Consider the following 27,823-nt stretch of genomic DNA (forward strand, 5'->3'; position numbering starts at 1 on the left):
AAGCAATAGAGTGCCGACCCGGGATCAGAGCCATTATGATGCAGTCCCCGTCCCGAGCCGGACGTGTGGATTGCTCCTCCGGGGCTCCTCCACCCCACTAGACACCAGGGAATGGCTGCATAAGCTAATCGGATGCAGCTATCAACTTTGACAGCTGCATCCGAGTACTTAATTAGCGGGCACGGCGATCGGACCATGCCTGCTAATAACCGCGGTCCCGGGCTACATGCGGCACCCGGGACCGCGGCGGTTCAGCGTGCGGCCCTGCTCTGAACAGCCGTAGGTGGCCCAGGACGTACAGGTACGCCCAGGGTTGCCTAAGGGTTAAGGGGATAATAATAATAATAATAATGATAATCATTTTTATTTATATAGCGCCAACAGATTCCGCAGCACTTTACAATTCTTTACAATTTACAGTTCAATCATCACTATTATCGATGGGCCTGAGGTAGAGCCCCCCTCTGTGTAGTCCCCTTATATTAGATTTATTAGATTGCCCCTCCTTGCATGCCCTATTGTATACGCCCCCCCATGTTGTCCCCCTCATAAATGCCTCCCACATGTTGTCCCCTTTATAGATGGCCCCCCTGTTTTGTCCCCCTTATGTTGTCCCCCTTATAGATGGCCCCCCTGTTTTGTCCCCCTTATGTTGTCCCCCTTATAGATGGCCCCCCTTATGTTGTCCCCCTTATAGATGGCACCCCTGTTTTATCCCCCTTATGTTGTCCCCCTTATAGATGGCACCCCTGTTTTGTCCCCCTTAAAGATGGCACCCCTGTTTTGCCCCCCTAATGTTGTCCCCCCTGTGCAAAGCAGATTAAAAAAAAAAAAAAATCTCACCTAACAACTCACTCCACCATCAGCTGTCTTCTCCTCCTCTCCTCCAGCTGATGCTCGGCTCACACCAAGCTCATTGGAATCCCTGGGACACCCTCCAGGGAGCCGTGCATAAGCAGGGGCCAGACTGTCTCTTGTGACTGCAAGCAAGACACTGCTTGCGGTCACAGGAGGAATGATAGGACGGGACGGTGGGCAGTTCGGCTGGAAGGGGGCCCCCACTACGCCTGGGTGGATTGCTGTCTGCTCTGCCGGGGGCAGGGAATGCTGTCATCTGACTGGGTAAGGGAGGGCCCAGTCAGGTGACAGCATTGATGGAGCGGCAGCACTTGTCACTGTTTGGGGGCCCTGGCGCCCGACCAACAGTGTGCGGCCTGCATGGGGGCCGGGGCCTCTTGGAGGATCCTCCGGTGGCCCAGTCCGAGGCTGTTCGTATTGTCTTGCTTCTACTTCAGTGAGATCAGGGACTGCCGTCCAGTTGTCCGTTGCTAATTAGAGCATCTGAGACAAGTAGGTAGGGACAGTGGAGTAGGTGCCAGCTTCAGGGCTCACCTGTCCTTGTGTCTCTCTGTTCCAATCCTAACACTGTTTATGCCTTTTAATCTTGTATCTGTTTATTTGCAGTGGGGAATGGATTATATTGTCTTTTCATTGATCCTGTCATAAAGTCTTCTGCAACATTGGAATGCACAGGAGTCCAGACTAAATGCTACAATGTTACATATCAATCCCCCTCAGGTACGGACAACAACCTTGTGAGTCAATAGTATGAGTGGAATATCACCATATGGCAATGTTGTGTTGTTGAAGTGGTGAACTGGTCCATGAGAGAGAGAGGCGGACACAGAAACGTGTATCATGTACAAGAATCACAAAACACACCACTGGAGCCGTCAAAGAGCTGGCAATGTGTTCTGCACCTCACAATGAGATGACCATTTTAACAGAATATCCTTTCTTAAAATATTTCACATGGGACAAACAATGTTTAAAATGTTAGAGGAGAATTTCGGGCCAACCGATTTTATTTAAAAATGATAGGGAGGGGGAGGATGAAAGAAATAAAATGCACTTACCTCCCCGGCTCCAGCCCCATAGCCCCTGATGCTTCAGCCCCCATCCTGGGACATGACATGTCAGGCTCACTCAGCTAGTCTGAGGACCCCTGGCTATGGCCCCTGACTGGCTGAGCGACTCTGCAATGTTATGGCCAGGAGGGCGGAGCATCAGTAAGCGGGAGCAGCGCTTAAGCTGGGGAGGTAAGTGGATGTTATTTTTTCATTCTCCTTGGCACTTTTGAAAAATATCAGTCTGCCCAAAATTCTCCTTTAAAACACCATTGCTTATCACCGGTCATGGTATAGCCAAGTGAAACCAGATTATTTCTAAATACATATAGTAGGAAGTGAACCCATATATAAATAATTAAATCAATTCATATAAGAAATATCCAAAAACATCAACAGTATCCTGAAGGTCTCACACCAGATTCTGTGACGGTTACAGCATTGCTTTTTTTTATTTTGATCTCCAGCATTGTTTTCAGAATGACAGAAACAGTAATGGTGCTGCGCTGTTTACCCGGCTACTATTTAAAGAGGTACTCCAGTGAAAATGTTTTTCTTTCAAATCAAGTAATTTGTCATTTACTTCTATTTCAAAATCTCAAGTCTTCCCATAATTATCAGTTGCTTTATGTCATGCAGGAAATGTATTATTTTTGTCTGACACATTGCTTTCTGCTGCCACCTCAGAAAGAGGTTTTAGAAGTTAAGGAGAGGTAACAATCTTAAGGATTTGCAGGGTGTCCCAGGACGGGGTGTTACCCCTTTGGCAATTGTATAGCTTGCCCCAATGTGGAGCGGAACATTTGCAACTGCAGATGGATCCAAGCAATTCACTGTCCGTGATTATATATCTTGTAGTAGTACACAAGTGATGTATTACGCCACGTGTGGCTGCGGCAAAATATATATTGGACTCACTACAGTAAAGAATATGTGGAAAAGTGGAAAGTTTGAAAACCATTCCTTGTCATTTCAAAGTATTCCATGGAAGTGACCCCAAAACATTCTGAGTTAGGGGAATAGAAAAAGTAGAGAGTGGCATCAGGGGAGGTGACGTGAGGAGGATTTTAGTGTAGAAGAATTGGCTTTGGATTACGATGCTAGGTACTTAAACACCATCAGGCCTAAATGAACAGTGCAGCTTTGTTTCTCTTTATGAAAATCCATTAAAAAGGGAAAAAGATTATATATAAAGATTTATTATTTTGTATATACTTTTTACAAAGGGTAGAAGAGAATAAATAGATGGATAGATACCATATTTTTCGCTTTATAAGACGCACTTTTTAGCAAGAAAATGTCTTACATTCAGGAGACAGGGCAGTCCGACATTGTCAGAAAGCCCTGTCTCCTTCCCTGATGCTCCGGAAGGCTGCATCAGCTGTGCAGTCCTCTCCCTTCTCCTGTCGGTACTAATCAGTGAGATCAGTGCCCGGCAGGAGAGAAATCGGGAGGGGATATGCACGGCAACCTGCTGAAGGACCTTCAGAAGCTAAAGGACCTTCGGTAATGTCACAGTCACTGTGACATCAGCGAAGGTCCTTCAGCTCACATTCCCGCAGGTCCTACACTAAATGATTGCGTCTAAGTACAGAGCAGCAGAGTTATGTGTGTGTGTTACCCTGTGTGTGTGTGTGTGTGTGTGTGTGTGTGTGTGTTGATATAACATTGTGTGTGTTTGTGGATATGTTTGTACAGCTGAGTGTGTGTGATACAGCTGAGTTGAGAGTGTATGGTGTAGCAGAGCTAAGTGTGTAGCTGAGCTGAGAGTGTATGGTGTAGCAGAGCTGAGTGTGTTGTGCATGCAGTAGCTGTGTATGTGTAGATACAAGACACTTTCATTTTAATAAACTTTGACCCCTTCACTGCATTATCCCCTTCTTGACCTTAGACCACCAGGAAAGTTTAATTATCATAAAATACTTTTTTCCTGTTTTCAGTGGTCCAAATCAGGGGTGCGTCTTATAGACAGTTGCGTCTTATAAAGCAAAAAATACGGTAAATAGATAGATATAATTTTATTTTTTGTTGCGTTTTTTTATGTGATTCATTTGGAATTTTTTCAATTGGTCAATGTTTTGGTTTATATGAACGGTGGCACTACATTATTTATATATATATGGATAGAATTTTGTAGAATTTTATTAACTGTTTGCACTTAGTTACACAATTTGGCACTTTAATTGGATATATGGTGCCCAGAGGAAGATTGCAAATCACACGTAAGAACGTTGTGTGAATGGGTTAAATGGGTGTAGGAAGGCATGACTCGTGGAAGAAATTGGTACCTTTTGGTCACATGTATATGGATATATAAGATATGCTGGTGTGATTAGAATAGTATGAGCATGCATTAATGTAATATACTGCACAGAAGGCCCATAGAGTAAAAGATATTGGTGCTCCTGACTTACATTGTATTGCGTGATTGTTTCTGTAATCATTGCTGCTGAATCTTTTAATGAAACTGTTTTTACTGTGTATTATTATTTTTTTTTTATTAATCATGGATAAATAGCGCTTTTTGTAAGGAGTATGCCCATGTTTATTCCGTGTAATATGTGTTGAAGTGGGTTCCTATATTACAAGTAATAGACACAATAGGGGTATAGCATATCCCAGGATTTTCTATTGCTTCTGAACCTTTTTGTAATTAAATTATTTATAATAATCCTGAGATCTTGCAATTTTAATTCTCACCACTGGGACTAAACGTAAGCTGAGACTTCCTGTTCTGTCTGTAGTGATAAGAGGAGACTGCTGTAAAGTGATCTGTACATGTGACAACAGTAGATAGAGGAGACAATAGCAGCTCCCTGTGGAATGACCTCTTCACAGGTCACAGAGTGGACTCAGTAATGTCTCACAGAGATAAGAAAGAGAAAGATGCTCTAGATTTATTGTAGATTCATTTATCTAATATAAAAAACACAGGGCACGTTTCGGCCTTGGCAGATGATAAAGTCTATCACTGAAACGCACCCTGTTTGTTATATTGGATATGTTCAATAAATCGTTTGAGCATTTACTGGTGAGTGCCGGGTTTTACTCACCGAGATAATAGACAGATATCCATGAGTCTTGCTGTAAAGCATGTCACTAAATGTTGTTAAGAACAGAGGAGGCAAGGTGGCAGCCAACATAACAATGTATGTGGTAACCTCCGGTGATGTTGTGTCGGAGGCACGGCCGATCACTTCACCAGATGGTGAAATGTGACGCCACTCCGGTGATGGTTGGCCGAGGTACCGCCGGGCCTTAGGATGTTAATTTGTGACGCCAGTGCGGAGTGGGCACACAGGTGTGATGACACTCCTGCTTTTATTTTACAAGGCCGGTTGTACCCTTTTCCCCTATGGACAGTGTCCTGTCGGGTTGCTACGGGGTCCCTTGGGATGATATCACGGTGGGCCGGGGTGGTGTAGTGACCCTCCTGGACTATCGGAACTGCCACCCACAGAAAGGGGAAGTGACCCAAGGCTATAGTGTACACTGTGTCAGTGTGTGGTGAAGAATCACAAAGTCACTTTACCATAAAATAGCTTGTTTTACTTGAAGGTACTTGTGTGCAACAAGTCATACAGATTACCCTTGACAGTATAGGGTTCTCTTGATAAAGCGCTTGATAATACACTCGATAATGCAGTGTCCCAGAGCAGAGTATTTTTCTGTGGCTCTCTGTCTGCACCTTTATTATAGTCAGTTCTGTTCTGGAAACATAGTCCCACTGCAAACTGCTATATTATGTCACCCCTCTCAGTATTCAGGTCTGTTATGTCATTTATTTCTCATGCATATTCAGTTATCAGTGCCTAATCGTATTATGTTGCCCCCCCAGTGTTCAAGTATGGTTCTTCTCATGTATATTCAGTCCAATATGCCTAATGGTGTGATGATGCAATAGCTTGATGTCAGGTGACTGCCCCTGCTGCCATGGTAACTCCAATAGCCGTCGAGCTTTGGCTGGGGATACCATGTGACTTCCTGTCCTACCTCAGTCTTCTCTCCACCTTTAGGGGAGAAGGGTGTGTTGCTCTGTTGTTCCTGAGCCCTGTCTTCTACCTTCAAGGGGACAGGTCATGTGTGTGTGTGTCCTCCCTCCACTGTCAGGAGAGGGGCACGTGTGCTCTGCTGCTCGAGCGTTACCAGAGGTGCTCCGGTCCAGACGGGACCTGGTTTTCTATCCTCAAGTCCTTCAAGATCCTCATCTCCACTAAAGATCTGGGTGCCGTCTTCATTCACTACTCTCATCATCTCTCTCATCATCAATAGCAAGTATTCTTCTCAACTCCATTCCGCCCGGTATCATAACTCCAGTACTACTACTCTCATCATTCAGTTTCCTTATTCCAAATAACGCTACCATCACAGCCTATTGCAGCATCACCCATTACTCTGCCTTATCCAAGTCTGCCTTATTCCCGGTTGCATCTGGAGAGACTGTTGCTACTAGTTATCACCGTTTCAATAAACACACAAGTACCGTTGTTTCTGAACCCTGGCATTGGTTTAATTATTGGTGCCTTGACTAGGGGCAACGAAGAATTGCTCGGCCTCCGCATGGTCAGGTCCCCGCTGGTTAGCTGCTATCCCTCGTGCCAAAACTGTGACATAACATCAGGCAAGTGGCTACCCGGGTTCCTACCCAGTACTACCACCTACTACTACCCTCAGTGGAGTGGCCTGGCGCAATAACAATTGTGGATGAACACTTGACAATACAGCAACCAGATCTGTGATAGGAATACAGTGGAGAATGCAGTCGTGCTGACTGAGTGGCGTGCTGAGAAGTAGAGTAGCAGAGAGGAGGATGTCGTGAGAGTCTAAACCCAAGTAGTCTTCAACCCAAGTCTTCGCACCACCTTATGCCCACTAGATTTGGGGGACCCGTCCTAGAGGGTGACACAGGGCCCCGACCTTGTTAACTGGGTTGAGCGGAATACTGAGTATTTTTCTGTGGACACCTGCGCTGCGAGATAGAGTTCCTAGGCTCAACTGAACTTTGCTCTATCTGGATCAGTTCCTAGCTTACTGCTGTCCGTGGATACTGTCCTGCTCTGTTACTCTCCTAGTCCACGGCATGGGTTGAGGTTGTCTTTGACTTGTCCTCTCTTGAAAGGGGTTTAGCACTGCATAGTGTTGTGTAGCGTTACTTGTAGAAAAGCTGTAGGTTGCATCTTGTCTCTGCAGGTTCTAGCTACAAAAGCCTCTCTGGGCTGTTTCTGCTGTCCCTGACAGAGGACCTGGCATAAGCCAGGGCCCAGCTTGACTGCAACAGGGAGTGTCCTGTCTTGTGTCCTTTCTGCACAGGAACCTATTGGTTCACAGATACATGTGGTACAAGAAAAAAAAAAACAGTAACCCATTAGTAACTTTGGCTTGCAATACTCAGATATGGGCAATACTGACATCTAGTGATAAAACTTTATCACTACCTTCATTACCACATAAGTACAATAAGTACAGGCTTTTGCTAATGGTTTATACAACAGAAACACCCATGGTGGGACACCACATACTCCCCCACTTGAGAAAAGCCGTCAATGGCGTAACACCTTGAGAAAAAGACTGGACGTTTGTTAAGGCACAGCATGGGTTATAAAACAATAGTATATATTAGAATACTTGTACGTGTACACATAAAAGTTTGGTTTGGGCAATAGTACAATCGTTCACAAAAAAACTTTGGTACTGGATGCATCTGTCCATATACACCCTAAATGGTGATGCAGCTTTTCTGTAAACGGCGAGACTCCATCCTCACAAGAAAAGGGGAGAAAGGAAAGTTGAATCACGGCTAAGCCAGGTGCAGGGATCTTGAACAGGGGCTGTTGAGAACAGGGGACACACGAATGTAGAAGCCAACGTTGCTCAACAGAGCAGCTCAGTCAAACTGCCTAAGGGACAGCATAGCGTCCTTTTCAGTGCCTTTTGGGGGACACTCTTTAGAAGGTTTGAGAGGCTCGAGATGCCAGAGTTGCAGCTGTCAATCTCTTTCTGGGTTGAGCTGGAAGCAATCTCCTGCGTCCAAGTCTCTTACAGCAAATGCACTCCTTAGTCATGGTAGAGGCTGTAGCAGTAGTAGTAACAGGTGCTGGAGTTGTGGTCACAGCAATGTTGTAGATGACCTGAGGCTGTACCTGGGAGACAGTGTGGACTTCTGTCACAGCTGCAGCAGGAGGGGCGGCAGTGGCTGCAGCAGCGGGTTTCCGCCTGTCATCTTGTCTGGTTGGTGATGGAGCTTTGGAACCTGTGGTAGTGACCACAATGACATGTTCCTCTATGGCTTTCCGTCGGCGATAAGCTTCCCAGGTCACTTTCAGTCCTGTGATGCAGTTGGCTTAAAGGGCTCCTGGATATAGAACTTAGGCCGGGTGACAGCTGTAGCCCACTTTTCTCTCTCAAACATATATGGTGTATATTCAACGATCTCACCTTCTTTCAGGTTATGGCGAGTACCAGGAAGATATGCCCTTTCAACGGCCTGACGACTCCCACGGATGTGCTCACCAGGGTAGGAGTCTTGAATAACCCCAAAGCCTTTTTCTTTATCAAACGATATCACAGTGGCTCTCCACCTTTCTAGGGGTCTCTCACTAGGTTGTGGCTGATCATATCGTCTAAAGAACTTCTTTTCCAGCTCTTATGCGGTCACTTAACGGGTAGCTGTGTCACTAGTCCGGGATGGAGCTGTCACTGCCAGTTCATCTTTCCGTTCTGCTGCCGGATGACAGAAGGGTGGCTGCTTAGCCGGACCAATGTCTCGAATAACATCATGGAGCTGCTGCGTCTTGCTTCTGCAAGCTCTCTGTGGCAGCAGAGGTAGTGGAGACGGTCCCGGCTCAGAATGGTTGCGGTCTAGTGGCTCTGCTGGGGCCGGAGTCTTGGAGTAGGGCGGTGGCGCCGGGATAGCCTAGCACTCATCATCATCAAAGGCAACTTTTGCTGCGTACTCATCCTCTTCATAGACGGAGAACTCGGAGTACGGCTCAATCTCTTGATCAGGGTCCTGGATCTTAAAGAAATGTCCCTCACCTCCTGGTATCTCTTCTCAGGCTGTTGGCTGCGTGGCCGGAGGTCTCAGCTGCTGTTCTAGACCAGTAAAAGCAGGAAGAGGACCTGCCATGTGTGGGTACCTCTCCGCAGAGGCTGCTGACCAGCGGGCAAGAGCTTCCACAATCTCGGATAAGGCTTGTGACTAGAGATGAGCGAGTAGTTAAATATTCGACTTTCGAGATTTCGAATCGAATAGTCTCTGAGATTCGACTATTTGAACGAATATTCAATCCCATTATAGTCTATGGGAAAAAAACTTCTCGACACTTGGAAATCCAAATTCGACCACTTGGAGGTCACCAAGTCCCTCATGAAACCTCCCTAGGCGATGCCAACACCTCCGGAATGATACTGGGACATTAGAGGGAGCATGCCTGGGTGCACCCAACGTCGCAAAATCACAGTATAATGCCACTCTCTGCAGTTGCGAAGGAAAAATATTTGTGAACCCTTTATGAACGTTTACGGCAATGTTCACACATTTCGTTCGTATTTCTTCCGCAGCATTACATACATTATTTCGATGTGCGTCTGTAGAGCGTCATGTTATTCGCGCGTATCACGCATTCTGGAACAGTATGTATCACATGCCTTTACTGGGCTACTGGAACAGTATGTATCATGTGCCCTTAGTGGGTTACTGGAACAGTATGTATCACGTGCCTTTGCTGGGCTTCTGGAACAGTATGTATCATGTGCCCTTAGTGGGCTACTGGAACAGTATGTATCACGTGCCCTTAGTGGGCTACTGGAACAGTATATATCACGTGCCTTTACTGGGCTACTGGGACCGTATGTATCACGTGCCCTTAGTGGGCTACACCAGGGACACTATGAGTCACTTGTACACACAGGGTACTGGAATGAATACAGCTGCTGATGCTGCTGCTGTTATCATCTATGTCTTAGCACTAAGAAGTGCTTTGGATTCAGAGATTACTTTTTTGCTTTATCTTAGCTCTTAAAAGGACTTTTGGGTTCTGAAGTAAGCTTGCCTGACAAAAACGCTACTAAAAACCTGTCTCTCCCTGCTCCAAGATCTCTCCCTGGCTAGGTTGAAAGCACATCTGCGGTCGAGAGGCGGGAGCAGAGTATTTAAGATTCAAGGTCATGTGGTTCAGCCATCCAATGAGGGTAGACGCCATTTTCGCGCTGCGGGCGTACTCCCAGGGTCCCTCACGGCCTCCCTGCATGGTGATTGGATTAAAAAAGCGCCAACTTTGCCAAACAATGGGAGGGCTTTTGAATGTTTCCTGGGTATTCGCCACATTATTCGATTGAATTAGAATCTTTCGAATACCGCAATATTCGATCGAATACCATCTCGAATCGTATTCGCTCATCTCTACTTGTGACGCAGCATCTAGGACATGCTGTTCTCCATTCACCATCTTGTCACCATTAAGGGCGAAGGCATCACTTCCGCCAGAGCGCAGGGGACGTTCTTGGGCGTCGGCCTTCACAATCATGGCCTCAACGGAAGTGCAAGCAAGGAGGTGTCTCACCATCAGGGGTCCTCCTGGAAACAACTTGGTGCTGTCGAATTTCGCCAGGGGGCAGTGTTGAGACTTTGGCACGCTTTTAGATAGTCCTTCCTGTGCTTTTGGACAGCTTTCCCACGTTTTGGCTGGCAGGCTGTTCAGAAGTTGTGACGCACTTTGCAAATAAAGAACACAGTTCCAATGTAATAAAGATGGCTCCCCCACTTTTATGCACACTAGGATGATTTGTGTTGGGGCACATATCTTCAGGGCAATAGGTGGTGTGGTGCTTAGTCCTCAGTGACTTGCGATTGCAATATAGAGAAAACAGTTCTTGGAAATCTTTAAGATGTTAATTAGTGACATCAGTGCCAAGTGGGCGCACAGGTGTGATGACACTCTTGCTGCTACGGGGTCCCTTGGGATGATATCAAGGTGGGCCGGAGTGGTGCAGTGACCCTCCCGGACTATTAAAACTGCCAACCACAGAAAGGGGAAGTGTCCCAAGGCTATAGTGTACACTGTGTCGATGTGTGGTGAAGAATCACAAAGTGTGCAGCCAGTCATACAGATTTCCCTTGACAGTATAGGGTTCTCTATATAAAGCACTTGATAATACACCTGACTTGTGGACGAACACTTGACAATACAGCAACCAGATCTGTGTTTGGAATATAGTGGAGAATACAGTCGTGCTGACTGAGTAGTGTGCTGAGAGATACAAGAAGTAGAGTAGCAGAGAGAGTCTCAACCCAAGTAGTACTGTGCTCTGCCGGGATGTTGGAGGATGAGGTAGAAGAATACTTAGAGGAATAATAAGAAGAGAATCCCTGTGCCTGTGTTTTGAGCCTTTGAGTCTTTGCACCACCTTATGCCCACTAGATTTGGGGGACCCGTCCTAGAGGGTGACACAGGGCCATGACCTTGTAACCTGGGTTGAGCGGAATGCTGAGGATTTCCTGCGGACACCCGCACTGCGAGATAGAGTTTCTAGGCTTAACTCAACTTTGCTCTATCTAGATCAGTTCCTACTGTAGCTTACTGCTGTTTGTGGATACTGTCCTGCTCTGTGACTCTCCTAGTCCATGGCATTGGTTGAGGTTGTCTCTGACTTGTCCTCTCTTGAAAGGGGTTTAGTACTGCATAGTGTTGTGTAGCGTTACTTGTAGAAAAGCTGTAGGTTGCATCTTGTCTCTGCAGAGTCTAGCTACAAAAGCCTCTCTGGGCTGTTTCTGCTGTCCCTGACAGGGGACCTGGCATAAGCCAGGGCCCAGCTTGACTGCAGCAGGGATTGTCCTGTCTTGGGTCCTTTCTGCACAGGAACCTGACTAACACTGAGCTACACTTCCTCTACCCATGTGACTTCCTTCCTCAGCATATCTAAAGTGAGCTGTGAGTGGGTAAGGAGTGTGCATGCAGAAGTAAAGAGATATAGGATAGGAGAAGAGAAGAAAGAACTCCTATTGGTTCACAGATCAATATGGTACAAGAAAAAAAACAGCAACCCATTAGTAACTTTGGCTGTACAATATGACATCTAGTGGTAAAACTTTATCACTACCTTCATCACCACATACGTACAATAGGTACAGGCTTTTGTAAAGGGTGTATACAACAGAAACACCTGTGGTGGGACACCACATGTACAAAAAGTAAAAAAAAAAAACAATCAAAACTACAATCCGAAAATAGAAGCAAATCCGAAAATAGAAATGGGACCCGGCCCCTTTAACCCCTGCGCCGCTGCCGGCCGCCCACAGTTTACAGCCCCGGCCCCCTTAAATCCTGCACCCCGACCCCCCGCCCCCACACGCCCGATCGCTGCCCCGGCCCCCCGGGGGGGAGGGTTTAAGGGGGCCGGGACTGTAAGCTGTGGGCAGCCGGCGGCGGCGCAGGGGTTAAAGGGGCCGGGTCCCATGCAGGCAGCATATGGGACCCATTGAGCTTCACACTACAGGATCCGCAGCGGATTTTGCTGCAAACTCGCAGCGTGAGATCCGCTGCGGATCCGGTAGGTGTGAAAGCTCCCTAATACTACATTTTTTTAGATTTGATAAGAAGGTGGATATCCCCTAATAACATTGCAGTGTTTTCTTACTTCATCACAGGAATTGAGTCTGCACTTGGCTGTGCTAACGACATCTACTGTTCCAATATTATTTCATCTTATTCCCTGAGCTCATGTCAGAAAGCTTCACCCTTAGCTACAAGCTCTTCTACTACAACATCTCCAGCTACAAGCTCTTCTACTACAACACCCCCAGCTACAAGCTCTTCTACTACAACATCCTCAGCTACAAGCTCTTCTACTACAACATCTCCAGCTACAAGCTCTTCTACTACAACATCTCCAGCTACAAGCTCTTCTACTACAACATCTCCAGCTACAAGCTCTTCTACTACAACATCCTCAGCTACAAGCTCTTCTACTACAACATCCTCAGCTACAAGCTCTTCTACTACAACATCTCCAGCTACAAGCTCTTCTACTACAACACCCCCAGCTACAAGCTCTTCTACAACAGCCACAAGGACAACTAAAACAACAACTGCAATAATCGATTCTGCGAGTCTAAATAAGTGGCCGTCTACTCTGTATTCTTGGGGCCTCTTGTTACTGTTGGGATTATTTTCTGTATCTGTATCTGATAGAATTGTAAACTTTTATACAGTATGTGAAAAAAGAAAAAAAACCTCAGGCCAATAACTAATACCCATCTATTATCTCATTCAAGTAAGCAGTACAAAGCTTTACAATAGAAGACGGTTGAAAATCTCAGTATAAGGAATGTATTACCTAATTAACTACTGTACATATAAACAAAAAAATTGCACAAATTATTTAGAAATAAATTCTTCAATCAATAAAAACTTTCTGGATTAATTGGTGGCCAGCTGAGGAATTACATACCTGTTTTATCCATAAATAATACAGCACTGTTTTAGCTGGTCATTCTATGTAAGGGTGTTTTAGTTTAACACTACCGCTATTAGTTTGTTTTTCAGTGACCACCAGATGGCAGTGTTGCAATTGGCATACATTACATTATAGCACTTAAAGGGGTAGTGCGGCGCTAAAAATGATTCACAGAATAACACACATTACAAAGTTATACAACTTTGTAATGTATGTTATGTCTGTGAATCTCCCCCCTTCCCCGTGTCCCACCACCCCCTGCCCGTGTACCCGGAAGTGTGTGGTGCATTATACATTACCTGATCCGTGTCGAGCCCGTCCGCCATCTTGTGCCAAACGTCATCAGCTGCTCAGCCGCGATTGGCTGAGCATAACTGTGCTCAGCCAATCGCGGCTGAGCATCGTTATGATGCGGCGGAGGGGGGGCGGCGGCAGGGATTCGGCCGTCCGTCCGAAGATGACGTTTGGCACAAGATGGCGGACGGGCTCGACACGGATCAGGTAATGTATAATGCACCACACACTTCCCCGTGTCCCACCACCCCCGCCCGTGTACCTGGAAGTGTGGTGCATTATACATACCTGATCCGTGTCGAGGCCGTCCGCCATCTTGTGCCAAGACGTCATCTTCTGGAGGCCGGCCGAACAGCTCCTGCCATCCCTGATGCCGGCCCCCCTCCGCGATTGGCTGAGCACAGTTATGCTCAGCCAATCGCGGCTGAGCATCTGATGATGCTGCAGAGGGTGGCTGGCACTAGGGACAGTCGGTGGTGTTCGTCCGGCCGCCCGAAGAGGACGTCATTGTCTGAAGAGGGTCGACATGCGTCAGGTATGTATAATGCCCCACACTTCCAGGTACACGGGCGGGGGTGGTGGGACACGGGGAAGGGGGCCATTTACAGACATAACATACATTACAAAGTTGTATAACTTTGTAATGTGTGTTATTCTGTGAATAATTGCTGAGCGCAGCACTACCCCTTTAATACCCTGGTCCCAGCTCCCCCTGTCTATTCCTGCTTTTCCCGTCCTAACTCCCTTTTGCTTGCTTGACTGTTACCTGACCTCTGGCTTTGACTTTAGACTATCCGACTGCTACTTGTTTTTGTACTGTGCTGCCCGTCTGGTGTTGACCCTTGGTAGTTTACTATCCGATATTGTGTTTGTCTGTCTCATTCTGTGTGCACGTACCCAGTGTAGGGTACGTCATCGTGGTTGTCCGCGGCTGCCTAGGGCCGTGTGAGGCAAGTTGGTAGGGACAGTTTGTGGGTTCAGTTTTAGGGCTCACTGTCATGTCTTGTCTCTGCCTCCCCGTCCTGACACATAGTGTTGGGGAAAAAAAGAACATTTATTATTAGAGATGAGCGAACCGGGTTCGGGTTCGAGTCCATCCGAACCCGAACGATCGGCATTTGATTAGTGGCGGCTGCTGAACTTGGATAAAGCTCTAAGGTTGTCTGGAAAACATGGATACAGCCAATGACTATATCCATGTTTTCCACATAGGGCTTTATCCAAGTTCAGCAGCCACCGCTAATCAAATGCCGAACGTTCAGGTTCGGATTGATTTGAGCATGCTCGAGGTTTTGCTTATCTCTATTTATTATATACTACCAGTAGTCATCACAATTCCGCATAATCCTGGTGTCAGAGGGAGTCTTATGTTTGGGGCATTCCTTATTTTATGCTATCCTGTAAATCCTCCACTATGCCTTATTTTTGGAGGATGTCTTATTTTCAGGGAAACAAGGAACTTTCATTAATGAAGTAAAATTAATTAATAAAGTTAATTAAAAAAAAGTAATGAATCCAATCCAGTTATCATATAGTCTCTGTTATTGGATGGTGATAGAAAATTATGTGAAATGGAGAACTATGAGGAATTGCCTATTAACTACAATATAGCCTAGAATGTGCGTCTGTCACCTGAAGGGATTGTCCACGATCACTGTCTGTTTGTCCAGCATCAGCGCCATTCTTGTCTCTTGATAACAGTGACCCTGATTTTGTTCTTTGGGTTATATCTTTTTCTTCTTGTTTTGTGAGACTTTCTATTCTCTTACAGCATAGAAAGTAAGTATAAGACTATGATATTATATCTTCCTAATCCAATGACTGGAAGAGATGGAAAATGGTCTGAATAATTCTCTACAATAAACTGTAATTCTAAAAACTCTCTGTACTGTATATATATTGACTAAAAACTGCACATAACTATTCATTATAGATGAGCAAGTAGTGAAATATTTGAAAGCTCGAAATTCGATTTGATTTGGACCACAATGTTCGGCTATTGATCGAATACTGGACCCCATTAAAGTCTATTAGGAGAAAAATTGTCATTTCTTGGAAACCTAAATTCAACCACTTGGAGGTTCACCAAGTCCTCAATGACACCTGCGGAAATGATGCCAACACCACTGGAATGCAACTGGGACAGCAAGGGAAGCATGCCTGGGTGCATCTAACATTACCAAGCCGTAGTATTACACCACTATCACACCCTATCAAAAATGCACTCCAAACGCAATATAACCTCTATGTAAAGTGGGAAAAAACACCAGGAAACCTTCTTTCTTCTACATTACCATGGACAGAAAGCCAAATTTTAGGCAAAAGAAACATTTTCATGCACCCCTTTAAATCACGTTGCCTATGGCAACCACAGATGGCATAGGCAAGTGTGAAATCAAGCAGCACCCACCGCTAACTGTCATTGTGTGTGTGCTTGTGTGATGTGATCAGAAACGTTCTACACATAAAGGGGTATGGTTCTCATGGAAACCATGTGAAAATTGAAATTGAGACCCTTGAGTGAGGTGAGCCCTCCAAAAATCCTGAAAGTTACAGGAGAATTGATAACAATACAGCCTTCCTAAGAGACCCTGGAATTTGAATGTTCACACTTGAAATCTTTTAAAGAGTATCTAAGAGAGGGCAAGTGCGGTATCCCTGGCAAACCAGGACAAAAATTATTTTTAGGCAATTTTTATAAAAAAAAAAAAAAAAATGTAATTGAATTTGATGGGAAAACCAACCAATACTACCGCCTCTACCGACCTGATTGATGCTGCCTGCTAAACAGTGTGTTCTTCCACCTAAAGGCATAAGGAAAGAAAATTAGCACCAAAAAGAGAGTTTAAGGCCCTTGAGGTAAACACTCCAAAAATTACTATTATTATTATTATTTTTTTTTTTTTTTTTTTTTGGCCCTGGAGCCCTCCAACATTCCCATTTGATTTGATTTAATAAAAAAAATGATTTTTTTTTTTATTATTTGATTTAATTTAAAATTGAAGATGAAAAAAAACTGCCAATATAGTGGTCTCTACAGACCTGACGGCTTCTGCCTTTGAAACAGCCACAAAATCCAATAAAGGTTGAAGACACCCACAACAAGTTTTTATCAAGAAATAAAATGGTATGACAAAACAAGGATCCTCCTAAAATAGACAAATTCTGATTGAAAGTTGAAATGCCAAGTTTTTGCCCAACACCCTGATGCAATTGTGCTTGAGAGCCTAATTATTGGAGGTAGTGACGAAGTTATAACAATACAGTTTTCTTAAGAAGCCCGAACAGCACAGAGGATGTCAGGAGAGGAGGGTGCTGATCCTATAGGGGAGGTCACAGCAGCACAGAGGATGTCAGGAGAGGAGGGTGCTAATCCTATAGGAGATGGTCCCCCTTTTCCCCCCTTATAGATGGTCCCCCTCTTCCCCCCTTATAGATGGTCCCCATCTTCCCCCCTTATAGATGGTCGCCCTCTTCCCCCCCCTTATAGATGGTCCCTCTCTCCCCCCCCCCCCTGTGCACAGCAGATAACACAAAAAAAAAAAAACTCACCTGCCATCCGTTCCCCCGTTGAGCCTCTCGCCTCCTGGTCTGTCCCCAGCTGATGCGCGGCTGCCGTGGGTGTCCTGTCCTATCCCCGGCAGCGCGCGCATCAGAGAGCTCCCCATGCGCTGGAAGCCACAGGCGCACTGGGAGCTCTCTGATGCGCGCGCTGCCGGGGATAGGACGGGACACCCCCGGCAGCCGCGCATCAGCCGGGGGACAGTACAAGAGAGTCAGTGGCGGATTATAATGTGGGCCCCCCCCCCGGAGCCTCGGGCCCCGGGCGGCCGCCCAAACCGCCCACATTATAATTCGCCACTGCTTGTGCGTATTGTGTGATACATGTATGCACATCATTGCATATATATGCATGGACGAATAAAAAATATGCTAATGCTACCTACCTCGTAATTGCTCTGCTATTACATATTTTACGATTTGCAACTGAGGATCTGTACGCCCCAAAATGTACGCTCATACTGTACATTCGTTATTTGTTTGTGAATGTTCGAACCAAACTTATCACGATCATTTTTATTTATGTTTGTATTCGGGATCTGAACTGAAGATCGAGATGTTCACTCAGCAAGAAGCCTGCATGGAAAACATGGATAAGCACATACACCTTAGGATGTATTCATGTTTTCCAGGTGGTCCCCGGGTTGTATCCACCTTCTCCACAGAGCTGGCAGACAGCGGGATTTATTTATTTATTTATTTTAAATATATCTTTATTATTACAAATAGTAAAAGAAGAACATCAGAAGTGCACAAGGTACAATGCGTTTACAATAAGAAATAGGACAGTTTTTAACCTAAAAGACCATAACAAAAAAAGTACCATATAAACATCGTACCATTCGGTTACAATCTCAGCACATTGTCCAATCAAACAAAACTACAATAGTGGGAGAACCCCCATCAGTTGACATAACCATTGTACAGTAAACACATACCATTAAAATCAAATCCTCCCCCCCGCCCCTAACCCCCAGTGGACCACGAGAGAGGAAAAAAAAAAAAAAAAGGAAAAAAGTAACTAAGTTCACACGTAAGGGAACGTACTCCCATATAAGTTCATATTGTGCTCTACTAAAATTACAGTTCCTAATCTGTGATTAAGTTACCCATCCAGTCCATTGACGCCTATATACCCCCTCCCCTTTCGTGCCACGTCTCCTAAACCATACTTGCTCATATTGGTTTATCAGTTCAGTTACATTAATCCACTCCTTGACAGAGGGAGGAAGAGAGGAACCCCAGAATTACGGAGTATCACTAGTCTAGCCAAAAATAGACAAACACATACTACTGTTTTCAACTTACATTCTGGCACCCCCCCCCCAGGTCCCCAAGAACCGCTAAGGTTGGAAGAAAAGTGAGGGAACAATTCAGTTTACCCTGGAGAGCACAAAAAACATTTTCCCAATATTGGGCTATCCTCAGGCAATTCCAGAAGACATGAGCAAGGTCCCATCTACTGAACCACAACAAGTACATTTGGAATCTTCTCTAATCTTCATATCCAAAGAGAAAGGGGAGGATAATAACTTCTATGTATAATTCTGAACTGAGTTCGTTTATAAGACTTGGCTACCGAGTAATACTTCTAATCTTTTTAGCCAATTATTGCTTATCCACACTGGGGAGGCGCAGAAGAAGAACTGCATCTGGGGGAGAATCACCATTCTAATGATGGCTATACAATCTGCCATTCCAATAGGGAGTTGGTTCCATATATTAATATGGCACTTCAGACTCTGCAGGAAAGGGTGTAGGTTCTGTCTCCCATATGCTGTGCAGTCTACTGTGACTTTAACCCCCAAGTACGCTAATGCGTCAGATTTACGCAGGATGTGCAGAGATCGGTGTGGTGATCTCCTCATCCAGAGGCAGTAGGGAGGATTTACTCCAGTTCACCCGAAGGCCAGAAAGTTTTTAATATTGTCTTAGAGCGTTAATTATCTCAGGAATTACTGTAACTGGATTTGTTACAAACATCAGAACATCATCTGCGTAGAGCAGTATTTTATTATTTTGATCTCCTGTACCATAGCCACTAAATCCTGGGTGCTGCCGTGCCTATGCCGCCAGAGGCTCAATGTATAAAGCAAATAAAAGGGGGGAGAGCGGGCAACCCTGCCGAGTACCTCTACACAGGAAATGGAGTCATTCATCAGTATCCTAGCAGATTCATACAAGACTCTAATCAGGTCTCCAAAATGCTGACCTAGAGCCATCCTGGCAATTACCCGCCATAAAAAGTGCCACTCTACCCTGTCAAAGGCCTTCGTGGCGTCCAAGGACAGGATAGAGCAGCACCCCGGAGAACTATACTGAATATTAGCAAAAACTTGTATCAGGTTATCATGAACTGTACGTCCTGGTATAAATCCCCCTTGTTTTTCCCCTACCAGGTCTTTTATCACGCTACCTAATCTTCTAGTTATTATTTTGGCAAATATTTTCACGTCAGTATTTAATAGTGAAATGGGACAATAAGAGTCCATGTCATTCGGATCCTTATCCTTTTTCTTGATCAGAATAATATGGGCCTCACTCATAGATTGCGGCAATATGCGGGTTTTAAAAGCTGATCATTCAGCTTCGTACAAAGCCAAAGACCGTTTCGTTCATCACTACATGAGACACATAACTCCACCAAACTAAGAATATGTTACATATATATGGAATAATAGTATCTAAAAGAAACAATTTAGTTTATTTGATATAAGCACATTACATATAATTATTCCTAACAATTTGAAGAGTCACGCTGTCTTTTTTTGGTTACTTTTATACATTGTAGTCCAGAAAATGCAATAAGAATAACATCATTGATGTTGGTCATCTCATGACTTATTCTTTATCATCTTGATGGAGCCTTTGAGGAGCTGCAGACCTTTCAGATTATTCGCCTTCTGTAAATGCTTTTTCGATCTTAGCCCGGAACGAGCCACAGAATTTCTCCTTGACGTCTTGACCAATGAACAGGTAGAAGATGGGGTTAATAAAACAGTTTATGACCATCAGCAGAGCGGCTGTCAAGTTTTCATAATAAACTACGTCATTGCTTAATGTACTGATTAAAAACACTGCAAGAAAGTTATACAGATGAACAGGAAACCAACAGATAAAGAAGGCGATGGTGACGGCCACACTGGTTTTAATAGGTCCAGATATGCTGATACGTTTCCTTCTGAGATAGAAGAAAATCAAGATATAACAGGAGACAATTATGAGAAAAGGAAGAAGGAAGCGGAGAATAAATGTCAGAATCCCTTCTATTACCAAGCCAGATTTTTTAAATATTAACAAACATATCATAGTATTATTATCAATATCAACTTTGTCTGCGTATAATGCGTAGGGTATACTAACAACAACCGATATTATCCGAATGGTCAGGACAATGATATAAGCCAATCTTGGTCTCCGGTGGTTGTGACACCATACCGGGAACACCACACAGATACATCGGTCTATACTGATCACTGTGAACTGGAGGACATTGATGGCTAAGTTACAGTATAGTGAGAAATTGATGATCTTGCACATAATGGTAAGAAATGGCCAATAACCTAATGCAATTTGTATATGGAACAAGGGAAGGATAAATGCAAAGGAGAAATCAGTCACGGCTAAGTTGAGGAACCACACCACGTTGACCGTCTTCTTCATTTTGATGCAGATCCAGATGACAAGACCATTTCCGATGATTCCCAGTAAGCAAAACACTGACAAGACCATCATAATGCCTATTTCTTCATAGATATTGTACATCTGAACGTTAGTTTGAACAGTGTTTTCACCTCTTGCGTAGTTTTTATCATAATAATCTGTATAGTCTGAATAGGTGGCGTTTACAATGGATGCATAAAGTCTTGTATTCTTCATTATTTTTGTCTTCTTTGTCATATGCGACTGGAACGTTTTCTAGAAAATGAAATACAAAAACATAAGATTAACATGTTGCACTGTATAATTAAGCATGTTGTTACAGGGATTATCTATGTGTATGGATCCTAGAGACTAATGATAGCACCAAAGCAAGAGAACGGAGGGACCGGCCATGGGACCCCCGCAGGGAGACATTTTCCCTCAAAACTTAGGAGAAATTTCCTGTCCTAGCTGCTCAGCCAATCAGTGACTGGAGCGTTGTCCACTTCAGTCACTGACTGGCTGGGTGCCCAGTCCATCAGCCGGATCAAGACATGTGCAGTGCCAGAGAGCCAGGCGGGGGTCCCAGAGCAGCGATCCAGGGATGAAGATGCACGGGGAGAGGTGAGATAATTCTCTTTGTTACTTTTCCCCATGTCCCTGCCTTTTCAATAAAAATAAAAAAAACAGGAAGGGTGGACTTCTCCTTTAATGCTGCGGAATGTATTACTGTGTAGGGGGCACATTATCTCAAGTTTTGTATTATCTCAGGGGTTCTCTGTATTTTCTCATGATTGAGGCTCTGTTCACATTACGTATATTTCAGTCAGTATTGTGGTCCTCATATTGCAACCAAAACCAGGAGTGGATTAAAAACACAGAAAGGATCTGTTCACACAATGTTGTAATTGAGTGGATGGCCGTCATTTAATGGCAAATATTTGCTGTTATTTTAGGACAACGGCTGTTATATTAAAATAATGGCAGTTATTTACCGTTATATGGCGGCCATCCACTCAATTTCACCACTGTGTGAACAGAGCCTTTCTGTGTTTTTAATCAACTCTTGGTTTTGGTTGCAATATGAGGACCAAAATACTGACTGAAATATACGTAGTGTGAACCCAGCCTAAGACTGTATTTCTAGGTCTCACACTGCTCGAATATATTCACTGCTTGGTAGCATGTATTGAGGGGTATGCAAGGGTTAACTAGTCTGTCTGTGATTTGTATGATGTAATGCTGCCGCCTGCTTGCAGAGATCGTCTGTCAATGCCACCACCCTATCACAGCCTATCAGAGCCTACCAGTATTCCTCTGAGCCAATCACTAGTTACCTCATGGCCCTCTCCACCAATGGGAACTTGCTCCCTGTAGTAAAGGATGGTTAAAGCACTGGTCTCTGTTCTGCAGTCTTCAGTATCTTCATTTCCTGTGTAGGTTCCAATTGTATTCAGTGCCAGAAAGTGTCTTTCTTCAGGGGCCTGGTTGCTGACCAGTGTCCATCCATCCCTGAGCTGCTGTACTGCTGTGTTCCTTTTTCCTATCATACCTGAGTTCAAGAAGTACGCTGTGCTAAACACCTTAGGTGTGACTACCTCTGAGGACCCTACATGTCCATGCTGCTAGGTCCACCATCTCATGTCAACTCTTAAAGTGTCAATATCATTTGGGAAAACTTTTGACATGTCATAAAGACATGTAAAAAGTTTTGATCAGTCCGGGTCTGAGTTTCCAGACCTGTACCGAACAGGAGAATGGGCGGGGAGAGGACAGGTCATTCTCCTGGCCGATATACTGTAGGTCTGTGGTGCCTGGCCGCCTGTGGCAGCTGCGACCAGTCACTTGCCAGATGGTACTGTGTGACTCCACTCCACTACTAGCGTGGTTGGTCAATGGAGTATAGTTCAACCTGGTGGTATGTTGTCATGATGCCAGTGCTATTTCAGCGCACAGATATGAAGGCACACCTGCTTTTAGGTTTGTATGGCTGGCTATACTTTCCCCAATGGTCGGTGACCTGCCGGGTTGTGATGGGTCCTTGGGCACTTATCATGGTGGCCCGGAGTGGAGTTATGACCCACCCAGACTGTCGGTACCACCACCCACAGAAAGGGGAAGAGACCCAAGGACAGTGTAGTGTGTGTGTGTAGGTGCTGGTATAATGATCACTAAGTCCTGATAGAATAAATTCCTTTTTACTTAAGAATCTTCTGTGATACAATACTGACTGATACAGACTTGACTTCACTAGATCTGTACTGAGAGTTGTTGAGGTAGAGTAGAGCAGCGTAGCAGTGCTGACTTGCTTGCTGAGAAGAGTAGAGAGAGTTCAGAGAAGTGGAGAGAAGTAGGTCATGAGAGTCCCAACCCAATGTAGTACTGTGCTCTGCCGAAAACTTTAGAAGACGTAGAATACTTGAAAGAAGAAGAGTACTTGTGCTTGTGTTTCGACCTTTGTCGATATACCACCTTTTGCCCTGCAGTGTTGAGTTACCCGTCCTATCAGGGTGACATGAGCTTCAGACCTTGTTACCTGAGTTGAGCAAGGTGTCCAAAGTTATCTGGTTTCCCATGTGCTGTAAGATATAGTACGTAGGCTCTTGGCTGCTTTGCTCTATCTGGATCAGTTCCTCTGCTTTAGGATACTGTCCTGCATTTTTAGAGATGTTCACAGCGTGGGTTGGGGTGATCTCTGACTTGTCCTCTCTTTAGTGGTTTAGCACTGTATTTTAGGTAGAAGTGTTGCTTTGAGAAAGAAAGTCTCTGTGTTCTCCATAAGCATCTGTACACTACAGCTGGTCTGTCCCGGACAGGAAACCTGGCATAGCCAGTTCCCTAGCTAACTCAGCAGCGATGCCTGATCTGTGTATCTTGATTCTCTGAGAAACAGAAGAGAACTGACTAAGTGTGAGTCTACACTTCCCCTCACCATTTGACAACGTCCTACAGGGTGTGTAACAGCTCCTGTGAGTGGTGGAGAAGAAAGAAAGACAGAGCTAGGAAGAAAAGAAGAGCAGCTCTCATTGGTGTGCAGATCTCAAACAAACAATAACCCTTAGTTCACTACAGCTGTGCAACATTCTGTACATATAGAAATACACATAGCACTGACATCTAGTGGCAAAACTTATACATAGCTTCATTACCACTTTGCTTCTGAGTTACAGGCTTTTGCGAGGGGTGATCAAACTAGCAACACCTATGGTGGGACCACTAGAGATCATGGCGCAAAAAATAAGACTCAAAACAGCTAAGTTGAAAATTAAAAGCGCTATGTGTCTTAAAAGGAGAGAAAGGGGAAAAAAGCAAAACTGAAAATTGGCGAGATCCTGGGCCAAATTCCACTGTGTCCTTAAGGAATTAACAACAATACATATTTTTTAATGAAGTTAAATTAAAAACTTATTCATCACTTCCTCTGACAAAAAGTTCTGTAAGTGTATTAGGTATATTTTAAATTATAAAAAATATATTGATTGTTTCGTTTCTATAAGTCACTTGCAGAAGAAAAATGAAATAGCGGCACTCACCCGAACTTCTCTTTACTCTTTATTGTAGTCAAATATACATAAAAGTCCACTCGGACATTAACCCTTTCAGGACCAAGGCAAATTTTATGAATATGACCTGTGTCACTTTATTCATCAATAACTTGGGAATGCTTTTACCAATCCTTCTGATTCCAAGATTGTTTTTTTGTTACTTCAGTATTCTACTTTATGTTAGTGGTAAATTTGAGTTGATAGCTTTAGAATTTTTTTGTGAATAACTCCAAAATGTTGTTAAAAATGTAAAAAAAAAGCGCATTCTCTACATTTGAAAGTATGTACTACATTCATTATTTATTAATTCATATCTATAACATGTCTACTTTATTTTAAAAGCATTTGGTGAACATGCTTTTACTTTTTTAGGATGTTAGAGACCGTAAATGTTTAGTAGCAATTTTCAAAATGTTCGTGAAAATTTCAAACTCAGAAATTCTTTAGGCACCAGTTCAGTTTTGGAGTATATATTAGAGGCCTGTATACTAACCCCCCCCCCCCCCCACAATTCAACCCATTTTGAAATCTTCACTCTTTCAAGTATTTAAATTTACATTCATTCAGTTATTTAACCCTTTCTGCATTTCACAGTAATAACTGCAAAGTAAGAGTGAAAAGTTAAAATTTTTTATTTTCTTTCCAGAGATTCCAATGTAATCCTATGTGTTTTTTACCAAACCAATTACCGTTACTGATCCACCAAAGCCAGCAATTGCCGATGCTGGACCCCCTTTGGGGGTCCAGTGGCAGTTACACTAAACTGTCAGCTGTCTAAACAGTGAGCATCTGAAGCAGGTCAGTAAATGTACTGACTTTTGCTTGAAAGGGTTAATAGGTGAGGGAGGACAAACAATGGTGCACAGAGCTCTGTTCACCATTGTTTGTCCTCCTTCACCTATTCAGCGTCCGAGTGGAATTTAATGTATATTTGACTACAATAAAGAGTAAAGAGAAGATCAGGTGAGTGCCGCTATTTCATTTTTCTCCTGCAAGTGACTTTGGATCTACGAACTGTGATCTTTATGCTGAACACCACCTGCACTCTCAGTTGATAACTCCAGCTTTCCACGATGTTAGTGTGAGCGTACCCCTGACGCAGTGTGTGATTTGAGTAGTGACGGTCCCTGTGCGTTTTTCTACTAGGTGGCTGTTTTCTTTCTATGTTTGTTTGTTTGTTTTTTGTTTCTTACCTTCGTGTTGTTCTCCACCAATACCTCTTCCTTTGCTGGGTGAGTGTAGAAGATCCTTTGTCTATAACCAGCTGCATATTTCTACTTCCTCGGTCCAATTATCATAGTCTTGAATAATCCTGTGCATTTACTAAAAGTCATACGGACTGTCAATGTCAATACAACAGCCTTTAAATTATGTAGGCAAACAATCCACAACTGTAACTGTCATTTCAGGTGATTTTTCAGGATGCACTGTCCTGTGTATGTATACGAGGAGCAGGACTATATCTGGTCATTCTATTACCAGTATATGACATTTCCCCCTGGTTACCCCCCTGCAAGATGCTCCCAGATCAGCACTAAGAAGTCTAAGGGCTCTATTACATGGAGCGATAACTTGCCGAGTTCCGAGGCTGATTCGTCCGATTATCACTCTGTGTAACAGAGAGAACGATCAGTCGATGAAACAATCGGGCGCACAACTCTACGTGTAATAGGGATGTGCGGCCGACGGCTGGTGATTTTAGTGTAAAATAATAAAGTATTAACTTACCTTACCATGTTCCCCGGTGTCCTCGGAGGCCTCTCCCGATCTCTTTAGCTCTGCCTTCTGTTCTGGACTCTGCAATGACAGGCAGCGGTCAGTGATTGGCCAGCGGCCTGTCAGTGTAGAGAACGGCACAGAAGGCAGAGCTGCAGACTCTGGGGAAGGCCTCTGAGGACACCAGGGAAGGTCCAAGGACACCAAGGAACGTGATAAGGTAATACTTTATTATTTTACACTAAAGGCAAAGGCTACACGAACATTGCCGATGATGTCCGTGCAGCCCTTGCTGCCCGATAGTCGACCTGTGTAATTCGTCAGTAAACGAGCGTCGATCTAGCAAATTGCAGCTCGCTAACAGTTTATGATCGGGCCGTGTAATAGGACCCTTAGGGTATGTGCACATTCTAAAATCAGCACATAGAACCTTAAGCGGATTCTGGCGCCCCTGCTTGAAGTACCGCCCGTCCGACATGTCAATTCTTTGGGTGGATGGCAGAATATGCCTGAGCATAGAATGGAGCCTATGAGACGGGCAGAACTTCAAGCAGGGGAGCGTGGTGGCGCTATGGAATCCGCTTGAAGTTCGGACCGCGGCTATTAGCGGGCACTGTCCGATCGCCATGCCCGCTAATTAGGCATTTAAATGCAGCTGTCAACGTTGACAGCTGCATTTAAAGGAAACCTGTCACCTCCTGTGCTGGGGTGACAGGCTCCCGACCCCTGTTAGATCCCCCTATACTTACCTTATTGTGCCGGGTCCCGCTTCCTGAGCCGGTCAGGTGACTGAGACTTCAGCGGCCGAAGCCCGGCGCGCGCGCTCACAGGAGAGTCCGATGCCCATTGAGGATGACGGAGCATCGGACTCTCCATTCATTCTCTATGAGAATCTCTCCTGTGAGCGCAATGAGGTATGTATAGGGGGATCTAATGGGGGGTCGGGAGCCTGTCACCCCGGCACGGGGGTTGACAGGTCCTCTTTAAATGCTTGCTGTCCCCCATCATTGGTGGTCTAGTGAGGGGGTCGCCGCACTCTGATCTCCGCATCTGTACCGGGCCGGGGTCTGCGCCGCAATGGCGCTGATCCCGGCTCGGACTTCTACTATGTGTGCAAAAAAAAAAAAGTTTTTTTATTAAAGTTTGAATCACTGTCCTTTTCCCATTTTATAAAAAAATAAATAAACATGTTTGGTATCGCGCGTGCGTCATCACCTGAACTATTAAATTATCGTATTCCTGATCTTGCATGGTAAACGGCGTAAGCGCAAAAAAAATCCAAAGCAATCAAAAAGTTGCATATGCGCAATCAAGGTACCGATTGAAAGAACACATTGTGGCGCAAACAATGACACCTGACAAAGCCCCATTGACCAAAGGATAAAAGCGCTATAAGCATGGGAATGGAGTGATTTTAAGTAACATATATTTTTTTAAAAGGTTTTAATCTTTTAAAAGCCATCAAATATAATAAAAGTTATACAAGTTACATATCGTCGTAATCGTACGTATATAAGAAGACAGTTTTACCCTAGGGCAAACGGCATTTAAACACCCCTGCCCCCCCCCCCCCAATAAAAAAAAAATTGCGTTTGTTTTTCAATTTCACCACACATATTTTTTTTCCCCTGGTCTTACTGCATATTTTATGCAAAAATTACATCTGCCATTGCAAAGTACAATTAGTGGTGCAGAAAATAAGGG

The 27,823-nt window shown here is 44.5% G+C and overlaps 1 protein-coding gene across 1 annotated transcript; it reads right to left on the reverse strand.

Annotated features, from left to right (window-relative positions):
- Window positions 1-19,959: 19,959 nt before the first annotated feature.
- Window positions 19,960-25,658, reverse strand: LOC138769770 (chemerin-like receptor 1). The gene is made up of 2 exons (XM_069948435.1): window positions 25,597-25,658; window positions 19,960-21,134 (listed from the first exon to the last, which is right to left on the reverse strand). Exon 2 carries the CDS (start codon window positions 21,114-21,116, stop codon window positions 20,109-20,111), a length of 1,008 nt encoding a protein of 335 aa, XP_069804536.1. The 5' UTR covers window positions 21,117-21,134; window positions 25,597-25,658; the 3' UTR covers window positions 19,960-20,108.
- Window positions 25,659-27,823: the final 2,165 nt, after the last annotated feature.

The sequence above is a fragment of the Dendropsophus ebraccatus genome, chromosome 12 (genome assembly GCF_027789765.1).
Source record: "Dendropsophus ebraccatus isolate aDenEbr1 chromosome 12, aDenEbr1.pat, whole genome shotgun sequence".
NCBI lineage: Eukaryota > Metazoa > Chordata > Amphibia > Anura > Hylidae > Dendropsophus > Dendropsophus ebraccatus.

Bases quoted from the DNA above. Each gene is read 5' to 3' on its own strand.
- LOC138769770 (XM_069948435.1), bottom strand. From the start codon at position 21,116: ATGACAAAGAAGACAAAAATAATGAAGAATACAAGACTTTATGCATCC.